The sequence below is a fragment of the Misgurnus anguillicaudatus genome, chromosome 16 (assembly GCF_027580225.2).
Source record: "Misgurnus anguillicaudatus chromosome 16, ASM2758022v2, whole genome shotgun sequence".
Lineage (NCBI taxonomy): Eukaryota > Metazoa > Chordata > Actinopteri > Cypriniformes > Cobitidae > Misgurnus > Misgurnus anguillicaudatus.
In genome coordinates, this window is record NC_073352.2 from 11,266,149 (window position 1) to 11,278,001 (window position 11,853).

The window sequence follows — 11,853 nt, forward strand, 5'->3', positions numbered from 1 at the left end:
TGAAACAACCATTGCATTAAAAGAACCCAGCATATAGTTAATTATTAACCCAACATATGTTCTGTCCTATATTTACCCAGCATTCACATTTCTTCGATGGTGTGTTTAACATTTTTGAAGTGAATATGTCCCTCAGAGCTGGTAAATTAAAACTCCACATATTATCATTATCAAATTGATACTGTAGTAGTAGGCTGTTAGTGGGTCTCTGCAAACAAAACAATAGTTCTTTGTCCTTTTGCATAATTTAGGGGGTCATTGTTTGACCTCTAGGATGTTTCTCCTTTAATTTCTCAGTCATTGTGAGGGAAGCCACATTCATCCACAACATTATACTGCCTAAAATTGGCCTAAAATTTTATTTTGTGGTAAAAGTGTAGTAATCATGTTTTTTTTTTTTTGGTGAACAGTACAGTATTGACTACAGTATTAATGGTTTAACTATGTTGGTTATTTTGTGGTAACCATGGCTTTACTACAGCAACCATGGCTTTTTTGTCTTAACTAGCCATGGTTAATGTTCTTAAAGAGATGGTTCACCCAAAAATGAAAATTCTGTCATCATTTACTCACCCTCATGTTGGTTAAAAACCTGTATAGACGGTTTCAGCAGTAACAACATAAACACACGGCTTTCCTGGTCATCGCGTAACTTCCGGTAAACTCTGCAAAGAATAAATAACAACAAAGTCCTTTTAAAGGAACGCGCACAGATTTTGGGAATTTAGCTTATTCACCGTATCCCCCAGAGTTAGATAAGTCCATACATACCTTTCTCATCTCGGTACGTGCTGTAACTCGGTCTGACGCAGCCCCCACTAGCTTAATGTGTTGTGGTTTGTATAGTCACACCGTGTACAAATAACAAGATCATATGAGACACAGCGATCTTTAAACAGTATACATACTGGGAACTATATTCTCAGAAGGCGAAGCACTGCTACTTAGGCGGAGTGATTTGCACAACTCTGACCGAACTCTCAAAATAAACAACACGTAGATTACATAGGAACCCAAAAAATTTGTTATTTTCAAAAAGGTATTTGTTTAAGAGTTCAGTTTCAGCAACTAGGCAGACCATTAAACAAACAGGAACTGGAAGTAAAGTTCAGACCAGATGCTTATTGTGTCACTGCGCGTGCGCCCGATGAAACGGTCTATACATTTCTTTGTTCTGATGAACACAAAGGATGGTATTTTGAGAAATGTTTGTAACCAAAGCGTTCGTGAACACCATTTACTTCCAGTATTCTTTTTTCCAACTACGGATGTGAATGGGGTCTGTAATGGTTTTCTGTAATGGTTTTATTGTTTTTTTTTCAACAGGGACTTCTCAAAATATCTTCCTTTTCAGAAAAAAGAAATTTATGTTGGTTTGTAAGAACATGAGAGTGAATAAATGACAGAATTTTCATTTTTGGGTGAACTATCCCTTTAATTGATAGTCAATTACAAATATATATATATTCGAATTTCAGGAGGCCATGCATTTAAAGGTGCAGTGTGTAAATTTTAGCTGCATCTAGTGGCGAGGTTGTGAATTGCAACCAAAGGCTCAGTCTACTGCTCACCTCTTGCTTTTGAAACACATAGAGAAGCTACAGTAGCCGCCACCGGACAAACATGTCATCGCCAGAGACAACTTAGTAAAAAAGTTTGTCCATTAAGAGCTTCTGTATAAACATGGTGGCACAAAATGGCGACTTCCATGTAAGGGGACCATCTGTGTATGTAGATAAAAACTCATCAAAAACTCATTCTAAAACTGTAAAAACGGTTCATTATGAAAGGTCTTTATACACCCCTGATAATATAGTTTTGTATATTATTTTGCATTCCTGTCAAGAGATCCTTCTAAAAATTACACACTGCACCTTTAAATGAGGTCTCAAATAGTTTAGGTGAGTAAAGTGGGAATGAGAGTGGGTCACATTGACAAAAGTGTCTTTAGCCTAAACCAACCTACTGCATAATATTGATCATTTGTAATTGCATACCAGAAAAAATGGGTTAAAACATTTATTACTCGACCAACAGACACTATTCGCTGTACAGTGTTTCGATACAATTCTATATTTCTCATGGCGATTTCTTTTGAAAAGATATTATCCAAAAAGTGGAAACTTGATGCAATTTACACTGAAACTAAGCTGTCGAATCGCTCTCGCGATACTTTGATGTCACACCCCGTTCATTCTGCGCAGTCAAACAGACCGCATATATTTGCTGGGTCAAATAGCAAATCAAACATGTCATTTGCTGCCATATTTTAATATTTTTGGGTCAAAAAAGACGTGCCATTAACATTATATGACGACATCCGGGAAACGTAATTAAATAAAAAAATAAAAAATTAAGTAATGTCTTGACCCTGTTAAACCTACGGCAGAATAAATGCATAACATTACTCGATAAAGTTGATATTGTTGCGCCATGTTACGTTATTAGAGAAAAAACCTCTCAGGATTGATCTACCGTGATTTTTGTGTATCTCTCGCGTTTGAGCAAACACGCCGACTGATTGCGCACACCTGTCCGTAAGCAAGCGCAGCGGAAGTTTGGTTTGACCGGCGACATCCTCGGTTTTTACGCGAGACCTATAGACGGATTTTATTTATTATGGCGACGACGCTTTTAAAAAGTGACGCGCTTTATTCTTTAACAAGACGCCTTATCATTCTCACGGCAATAGGCCTGTCATGTACCTCATGTTATTTCTTGGAAAACGCATCGCTCGGTCCCGACGTATCCCTTCATCATGGTAACATACTAAACCCCTTGCTGAAGGCTTTGTCAGAGCAAAACCCATGGGGAGATTTCACCCCCCGAACCAAGCCTGATTCAAGATACGTGCGCTACATGAAGAGACTGTATAAACTATCATCAAAACATGACAGGAGCCACGAGGCCTCGCACCTGTACAACACAGTCCGTCTGATCACACCTCGAGAGGAGTGTCTTCAACGAAGCCGAGGTAAACTGATATTAATATTAAATGTGCTGCTCAGTGCTTTTCATCATTGCTTAGATCTTAGTATTTACTTTTTTTAATTTAACATTTGCTTAAGACATGTGTTTACTGTCATTGTTATTGTTAAGTTGACATAATATTTTCAGTTTGATCAGGAGCCTCTTAAAAATAAAACGTTGCCATATGTGTAAACATTAGTTATTTGCATATCATATTGTCACACCCACCTCAAGCCTTACAGAAATATATGATGACAATAGGATATTTTAAAGGAACAGTATGTAGGATTGTGGCCAAAACTGGTACTGCAATCACAAAACTTTTGGCTAAAACTGGTACTGCAATCACACAACTGGTGGTCAATACACAACATGACAACATAAACATCAGTTGATGGGCTGCAACTCCACTTTTTAAATGACAATATCCTGGCCAGACCACTGTTGTCAGTGATATAAGTATTTGAAATGAATTTCTTAATGTTTAGTGACATATCAGGGCCATTTTATGATTAATTGATATACATTTCATACATACTGTTCCTTTAATTATTTTACTTCTGTTTCTGCCGTAACATTATTAAATAATTGCAAGTCATTTTATCTGCTTATTATAAATGGTTATATTTTTGCAGAATGAATCGGCTTTAATAAAGTCATTGAGAACAATGTAAAATACTACTCTTTGAAATGTTTAATGTTGCTTACTATTAACCCGCTGTTTAAAATCTTCACAAACTGCTCTGTCCTGGTTAAGAAAATGTGGTATGTTTTCTTTGCAGAATTCATGCAGGATATCTCCTACAGTCTAAATCGAGTGAGGTCTCAAGAACAATTACTAAAGTCCGTCCTGCTTTACTCCTTCGACCATAACCACATCGCCCCCTTCACATCGCTCTGTTACCTTGACGTAATGGAACAGGAACCCTCCAAAGATCACATGTGCTCCGACCACCTCAAATCACACCACGCCGTCCCCCTTCTCAGCTTCCGCGTCCACACCGAGAGAAGAGTCCGACGCCGTTGGGTGGAGGTCGACGTGACTTCCTTCCTCCATCCTATCATTCAGGCTCATAAGAAAGACATCCATCTTCTTATCAACTTGACCTGCATTGAAGATATGATCCCTAGACCTGGAGGCCAAATCCATAAGAGCCCAGTGGAGTTAACTCACAGGTCTCCATCTCTTCTTCTGTATCTTAATGATACCAGTGAGGTCGCATACCAGCGGAAAGCTACAGGAAATAGGATGGTAGACCTAACATCAAACCACTGGGATGGAAAGTCTAGATCTTGGAAGACAACTTCACGGAAGAGGCGCGGTACTTTAAGGAGCACCAGTGTACCCAAAGCAGGTCCAGACTCTAGTTCGTCAGATCTCGTCCCAATGTACGACTTTCCTACGGACGACTGTGACCTTTATGATTTCAGAGTGAGCTTTAATCAGCTTAAATTGGACCATTGGATTATAGCACCTCACAAATACAATCCGAGGTACTGTAAGGGATCTTGCCCGAGGGCTGTTGGATACATCTACGGGTCACCCGTACACACGATGGTTCAGAACATCATTTATGAGAAGCTTGACTCCTCTGTGCCCAGGCCTTCGTGTGTACCCTCCGAATATAACCCCTTGAGTGTTTTGACCATTGAGAATGACGGTTCCATTGCCTATAAGGAGTATGAGGAGATGATTGCTACTAAGTGCACATGTCGCTAAAGATTAACTAAATGTCGAATCTTTATGAATTTTCTATTTTTGTGATGCATTGCTTTGTGAAACACTGACCTTTTTTTTTTTTTTTTTTCACTGAGCCTTAATATTAAAATTGTAAATGACATGATTACAAATATCGGATATTTTGCGCCCATGTTTTGTTGAGAATTAGCTGCTTTTGGTTCAACAGTGGTTAGAATATTTGAATGAATTTTGCGTTTGTGTTGTTTTTTGTCTATAAATATTTTTTTGTCTGTATAATAGTTATAGAGCAGGGTATTTGATTGACTTGAATTATATTTTTGGGTTCGATGAGCAATTACGTTGTTTTAAGTTATCTTCTTTATTTTGGTGGTCTCGTCTTGCACTTCTTATTATTTGACATGAATGGCAAAATTTTAAACTTCTAGTTCTGGACTAAATATGAAAGTGTAGTTCTATTGTCTTATCAGAACACTTTTACATTGTTGTTTTAAAACCTAGGAATTGCAGATGGTTATCTTATGGGCAACCTCTCTTTTCTCGATGTCCAGAAAATAAGTTGCCCTTAGTTATGGGTAACTTGATATGTGTGTATTAACTGCCGGAGAACATGAGTCTGTGTCTCACATGCCTATTTATGTATTTATTGGTCAGGTTGGCTTTGGATTCACAAAAAGTGTACAGGAGAAAATTCACAAGTGACAATAAAAAAATCCAGCAAACAAACTTTATCAGACAGTGACTTCTCATTGAATTAGTAAAGAAATAACATTTTTGTTATAAGAAATACAGCCGTGGTTTTGAGAATGTGAAAATAATATTTGTGTCAAAGTCTGCTGCCTCACTGTGGTATATTGAAGTATAATTACAAGCATTTCATAAGTGTCAGGCTTTTATTACAAATTACATTAAGTTCATGCACAGAGTCATTATTTGCAGTGTTGACCTCTTTATCTACAATCTGCAAAATAAAATGTAGATCAAATGACATGCGATGATCTCCTGGATAAGGTAAAACAATTAAAGTCTACATATAGTAACAAAAAGAATATGTATTAATCACATTTTAGGAGAAATATAACTTTTTAAATATTAAAGTTAGGTTTATATCTGTATTAATCTTTTTTATTTGTCTGCACTTTTTAAATAACCTTTATTTCCAACAAGGAAACGTGTACAAGAAATACATCCTATAATTCAATTAAATATACATTTTCATTCTCGCGAAATTATACTTATGAGGTGTCATGAAATATTTTGATAAAGTAAATGCAAAGTAAGAAGATCAAAATAAGAAACATACAGTTACGAACATCTCTTCACATACTATTTTGCACATGATTTCAAATGACATCATACAAACCATTTTTTTTCACATTTAAGGGGAAAATTTTCATTACCGCAACGTGTCCATGACTGGATTTGGGTTCTTTGACATGGAAATAAAAAAAATCTAAAAAAATTAAAAGCTTCAGTGCATGTTATACTATAAACATTTATAGTAAAGAAACATGTGGTATTTGGTGATCATTGGTAAATGTAATAATACAATAATAAGGAATATAAATGTGTCCAAGAAAAATGTTATCATCCTTCGCAACAAACTTCAATCATTGTTTAAGCCCTCAAGGAACTAACATTTTAAAAAACATTTTGGAAGGGACATAATTGACTGTGACACTCAAGATGGCTACCAGGTAAGCAGTTCTTATTTTTTCTTTCCAGATAAAAGTTGAAATTTTGTTTGTCATAGTAACTAGACAACTTTTTAGTTATCATTACCGAAACATGAGTGTGTAAATGCATATATTTAATGTAATATCATGTTGCGGTAATGATCATTTGATAATGATAATTTAAAAAATGTAAATAATTATATAGGAAACATTTTTAAATCCTCTAAATATAATGGTTATAGTAAGTTCAGACCTTAATCTTGTATGTGCAAAAAAATTGGCTTCAAGGGCTTTTAAAAAATCTAATGCTGGACACCTTCAAAGTCTGGATTTCGTGAGAATCACCCATGTTATATATATATATTTTTACCCATGTTATATAATACAACATCAACCACAAGAGAGAAAAATGTGAACAAGTAAGTGCGCGGCTTTTATTTTGAAATTTCTTCCGGAAGTGTTTCAATCAACAGTCGAACTTCACTGTCAGTTGGTTTAGGTAAGGAAGTTTGATTTTGTTATTGCTTTTCCTAAACGACAGTAACATTAAATTAATTAAATACGTCAATCTGAACTTCCGTTCACATCATTTATTTATTTATTTTGCTTAAAAGGTTTCGTAATAATTCAACTAAGTTTTAAGTTGACACCTGTCATACTGATTAACATTCATTGGCTGTTCCTCAAAACCTTTTTGATCTGCCTACACAGACATCACAGCTGCACGCGTTTACATGCTGCTTTTCACACTTTGTCAAGATTAACCAGATACTTACCCTATATATTAAGGTACAAGAAGACCTGAAGAATCTGAAAGTCCACTAGATACAGTTTGAAGGGGTTTTCTCATGGATTCAGAGGTATCTCTCATGCTTCACTGTGCTCCATTACAGGCTCTTGGAGAACATCAAACACATGTAGAAATTTCAGACAGGTATTGTTATAAACAATGTTTTAATGCTAATTGCTGTATAAATGGGATTCATATAGTTTTATGACCCTTAATTGAGAGACTACATGGAGTATTGGTACTGATTAATATTAATTTGTCACACTACAGGACGCTGAAGTGAATTGCAACAAAGGTGATGCTTAAAGGTGATAAAAATGATAAAACTGACCTGATAAATTTTAACCCAAAATCTCAATGTTGAAAAATGTTATTTGTCAACTAACCAGGATTGATAATCTTGAAATTGTGTGCATTGTGTTAACAAACAATTAAAGGGATAGTTCACCCAAAGCTGAAATTGTGTCTCATCCTCAGAAAAATAGATTTCACAAAAAAAAAAAAAACTAGATGTATCACAAAATCTTAATTTGTTCCACAAAATAAAAAATCTCTAATATTTTTTTCTGAATCATTGTTGGCTTAACTATTCCTTAAAGGAATAGTTCACCTAAAAATTTAAATTAGCACATATTTTAGTCACCTTCAAGCCATCCCAGATGTGTATAACCTTTTTTAGCAAATATTAAATTATTAAATAATATGGGATTGGAGAAAATGGCTTTGAATAGTTCCCCATTTTTAAAAACAGGATATTATTTAATATAAATAATTTGGCAGAAAAAGGAAGGTCATATACACAATATGGATTCATTTTCATTTTGGGGTGGACTATTACTTTAACAATTGTCTTGCATTAATTTGTGCATTGTATAAACCATCAATTAAAGGGATAGTTCACCCAAAACTAAAAAAAAAGTGTGTCATCATTTACTCATCCTCAGACAAATAGATTTCACAAAAATCTAAATTTATCCTCTTCTGTTCCACAGAATAAAAGTCCTTTATATTTTTTTCAGAATCATTGTTAGCTTAACTATACCTTAACTAAAGAATAGTTCACCTAAAAATGAAAATTAGCACATATTTTGCCCACCCTCAAGCCATCCCAGGTGTGTATGACCTTTCAGCAAAAAGCTAGGTTAGTTATATTGAAGGACGGGTTCTGTGTTTTGCACGTGGGGCCCTGTTTTCAGATTGTTTGTGGTGAAGTGGAATGGTTTTGACTGAAATTTCGACATGTACGGCTGCCCCGAGCATTTTCGGGTGTTTGTTGTTTCGCCTCCAACCTCTATAGTGTGTGTATGGGTGCACTGGAGCAATCCTTCCTAAAATGCATTAAACTTTCGTTTACAAAGACGTGAAACTCACTGAGTGGTCAGGGGTGTTCACTGATATGCTCACTTAAAAATCGCTGCAAAAGATGTTTTCCAACAGTTGTTTTAGCATTCGTTGTAAACTTGTGGACCTATTTTTCCAAACGCCTCACACCCGTATATTCTTCAGCTGAGAGCTTGAATAATAGACACTCCAGCCCAGTTGGTGGCGATAATCCGCCTTTGCCAATTGCAAGAATACAAACAAAGTTCCCGCCGGCGGAGTAATACCGTACCTCACAGCACATCTAATACAAGTCAATGGAGTTGAACAAAAACTACGATAAAATTGTTGGAAAGCATCTTTTGCAGCGATTTTTGTGTGAGCATATCAGTGAACACCCCTGACCACTCGGTGAGTTTCACATCTTTGTAAACGAAAGTTTAATGCATTTTAGGAAGGATTGTTCCTGTGCACCTATATAGCCATTGTAGGGGTGGGAGGTGAAACAACAAACACCCGAAAATTCTTGGGCCAGCATCATATGTGAAAATTTCAGTCAAAACCGTTCTATTTCATCATAAACAATCTGAAAACAGGGCTTTAAGTGTAAAATACCGAACTTGTCCTTTAAATAAAACTCTTTTCAGCTTTATAATGGCATTGGATAGTGCCCCATTTTTAAAGACAGGATATTATTTAATATAACTAATTTGGCAGAAAGAAGTAAGTCATATACACCTTAGATGGCATGAGGGTGAGTAAAATATTGATTCATTTTCATTTTGGGGTGAACTATTCCATTAACCTTTGTCTTTAATGAATTTATATTTGAAACTTTTATAAACTGTACTCTTCACCCACTTTAGATTCAACCGTCAAAGCTTTCCAGAGATCGAGGAGCATATTGAAGCCGCATGGAGTGAAAGAGTCATCAAAGACCCTTGGCTCTTCAATGGGGCTAAATTCAGATTGCATTCAGCAGTGCTCTCCACCAAACCTCACCCGACCAACAGCACTGAACAGTCAACACACAGGCATCAGTGCACCAGCTTGGCAAAAGGAGACCAGGCTGACCGCAACCCTGGTGAAGGAGAGCGATTTGAAAACAGCGATGGTGGAGAGATCACTGATAAACATAGACCTTCAGACAAAGTTACAAAGGATGAGCAGTCATGTATCCTAAAATTACAGTTGGGCGTGACTTGCTATAAAGACTACATTGGTACAAATTGGTCACAAAATGTGGAAAACCTCCGGAGACGTGGTGAAGCTGAATTCGCAGATCCTCAGGCCTTCCTCGCGCAGCCTTTAGGGGTTGGTGCTATCATGGCAACCTCAGATGGAGCGGTTGTCCTGTTGAGGAGAAGTCAGGAGGTGGCAGAAGCAGCGGGTCTGTTGGACATACCAGGTGGTCACCCAGAGCCAAAGGTGAGTTTGAATATGAGATTAAGGTCTAAAATGTGTTTACACAGCCCTAATACAGTACATCCCTGTGTCTGTAGATGGTGTGTCAGGGGGTCAGTGAGGATTTGATAAGTGTTGGCCTTCTTCAGGGTAAGGAGAGAGCCATTGTATCAGAGATCTTCTCCTCTGTGTGTGCAGAGATCACCGATGAGGTGTGTAGTCATGGTACTGAAAACGCATTAAAGGACACCTATTATGCCCATTTTTACAAGATGTAAGTCTCAAGTGTGCCCAGAATGTGTCTGTAAAGTTTTTTAGCTTATAAATACCCCACATATAATTTGTTACAGCATGCCTCAAATGCCTCTATTTGGATGGGAGCAAAAACGCAGTTTTCGTGTCTGTACCTTTAAATGCAAATGAGCTACAGCTCCTCACTCCCTTACAAACAGACAGTGAGCGCTGTCAGTTAAAATCTGATGACTGTGAATACAATCTGAGACAATAGTATCTCACTATTGATATATGGCAGACAGCATACAACTCGCTAAGGATGGAAACTCTTGTAATGCAGGTGGGGTGGGGCTTTATCAGTGTGATGTCACATTAACTAGAGAATCAAAACAGCATGTCTAATGAGACTGATTTGGTTTAATAGAGATTTAAAAAGGAGTGGATGTATTTTTTTTATTGAAGGGTGGTTGTGTTCACACGCTACCAACACACATTTATGTCCAAACACCTTAATGTCCACAAATAGGTGCTTTTACATTTGATGCTGCCATTGATGTTCTCATCATCTCTCTTTGTCCATATGTTGTTTCTTCAACATTTTAGGTGAATGTTCCTCTTAATTCCCTAAGCAAACCATTGTTATTAGGAATAGCACTAAATCACACTAGTGCATGTCGACCCAGTGCTGAGTTTTATGTTCAGTAAGTAGAATTGTCCTGTTCGCGTTTTTTTTTGTGCTTCTATTATTACATGTTTATTCATTTATGGAGAATGTGTGTGTGATTTATTGTTAAGGTGCTCTTTGACAACAGAGGAAGTGAGAGATTACTATAGACAAGGAGGACCTGAGGCCAATGAAACCACAGATATTTTGTTTTTAAGTCGAGCGGTAAGCTCTGTTTGTATATAAATAACACAAGAAATGACACTTTGGATCATAACTACAATCATAAATGCATTTTTAACCCTGTCTTTAAAATACAGAGATTTGGAGCATCAAAGTTTGATTTCAATCAAGTCAATATTAAAGATATCAAGGTTATATTTTCACCTATTCTTTTTTTTATTGAATATGGCATTGTTTAATCTTTTTTTTAGGAGATGCTACAGTTAAACGAGAGCTCCCCTGTGTGGTCAGAGATGTGTCCTTCAGCGAAAGGTGCAGTGCTGTTGTATCAGAGAGTGATGCCTGATCACTAATTTACTGATACACAAGAACCTATCAGTATAAAGATGATTGATTATATCACATAATGTATTCAGTGATATAACAATGACAACATTTAAAGTTGTGTTGTATAAAGTAGTGCTTGTTTTTAACGAAACACTGTATTTTTTATACTGGTGAGTGGTAAAGGTTCATACATTTTCATTGTATTGCCATATAAAGGTTTTTGTGAAATGTATTTTGCAGAGTTTCTATTAAATTTCTCATTAAATAAACTGTCAAAAAAATCACCAAGGCATTTTTATTTGGTGGCATACTGTATTTGTTAATAGTTTAGCAATTGAGGATTCACAGTGAAAGTCTTTAAAAACTAAAAGGATTCTTTAAAATATATATACACACACACATTACAGATATTGTCCTGACAAACAATTTTGTCTTTCACAGATAAATACAAATGTGACTCTGGACCACAAAACCAGTCCTATCTGAAAGTAGAATACATTTTTTTTCTATTAATGTATAGTTTATTCCGATATGACAACTATTAAAAAATCTGGAATCTGGGGGTGCCAAAAAATCTAAATATTGA

General features: G+C 36.2%; 2 protein-coding genes across 3 annotated transcripts; both read left to right on the forward strand.

Moving 5' to 3' along the window:
• Positions 1 to 2,291: 2,291 nt before the first annotated feature.
• On the forward strand, positions 2,292 to 5,405 carry gdf9 (growth differentiation factor 9). The gene is made up of 2 exons (XM_055178252.2): positions 2,292 to 2,974; positions 3,753 to 5,405. Exons 1-2 carry the CDS (start codon positions 2,620 to 2,622, stop codon positions 4,688 to 4,690), a joined length of 1,293 nt encoding a protein of 430 aa, XP_055034227.2. The 5' UTR covers positions 2,292 to 2,619; the 3' UTR covers positions 4,691 to 5,405.
• A 1,344-nt stretch (positions 5,406 to 6,749) lies between these two features.
• Positions 6,750 to 11,548, forward strand: nudt22 (nudix (nucleoside diphosphate linked moiety X)-type motif 22). Of its 2 annotated transcripts, XM_055178253.2 has the most exons (7): positions 6,750 to 6,844; positions 7,135 to 7,279; positions 9,322 to 9,883; positions 9,958 to 10,071; positions 10,697 to 10,794; positions 10,889 to 10,982; positions 11,192 to 11,548. In XM_055178253.2, exons 2-7 carry the CDS (start codon positions 7,194 to 7,196, stop codon positions 11,291 to 11,293), a joined length of 1,056 nt encoding a protein of 351 aa, XP_055034228.2. In that variant the 5' UTR covers positions 6,750 to 6,844; positions 7,135 to 7,193; the 3' UTR covers positions 11,294 to 11,548. The 2 variants fall into 2 exon arrangements, with proteins under 2 accessions (XP_055034228.2, XP_073710223.1); XM_073854122.1 differs by lacking the exon at positions 6,750 to 6,844 and having other exon boundaries at positions 6,882 to 7,279.
• The last annotated feature ends 305 nt before the right edge of the window (positions 11,549 to 11,853 follow it).

Coding starts and splice junctions, on each gene's coding strand:
- gdf9 (XM_055178252.2), top strand. CDS start 2,620: ATGGCGACGACGCTTTTAAAAAGTGACGCGCTTTATTCTTTAACAAGA. Junction 2,975..3,752: donor GTGTCTTCAACGAAGCCGAG/GTAAACTGATAT, acceptor TTTTCTTTGCAG/AATTCATGCAGGATATCTCC.
- nudt22 (XM_055178253.2), top strand. CDS start 7,194: ATGGATTCAGAGGTATCTCTCATGCTTCACTGTGCTCCATTACAGGCT. Junction 7,280..9,321: donor CATGTAGAAATTTCAGACAG/GTATTGTTATAA, acceptor CACCCACTTTAG/ATTCAACCGTCAAAGCTTTC. Junction 9,884..9,957: donor GTGGTCACCCAGAGCCAAAG/GTGAGTTTGAAT, acceptor CTGTGTCTGTAG/ATGGTGTGTCAGGGGGTCAG.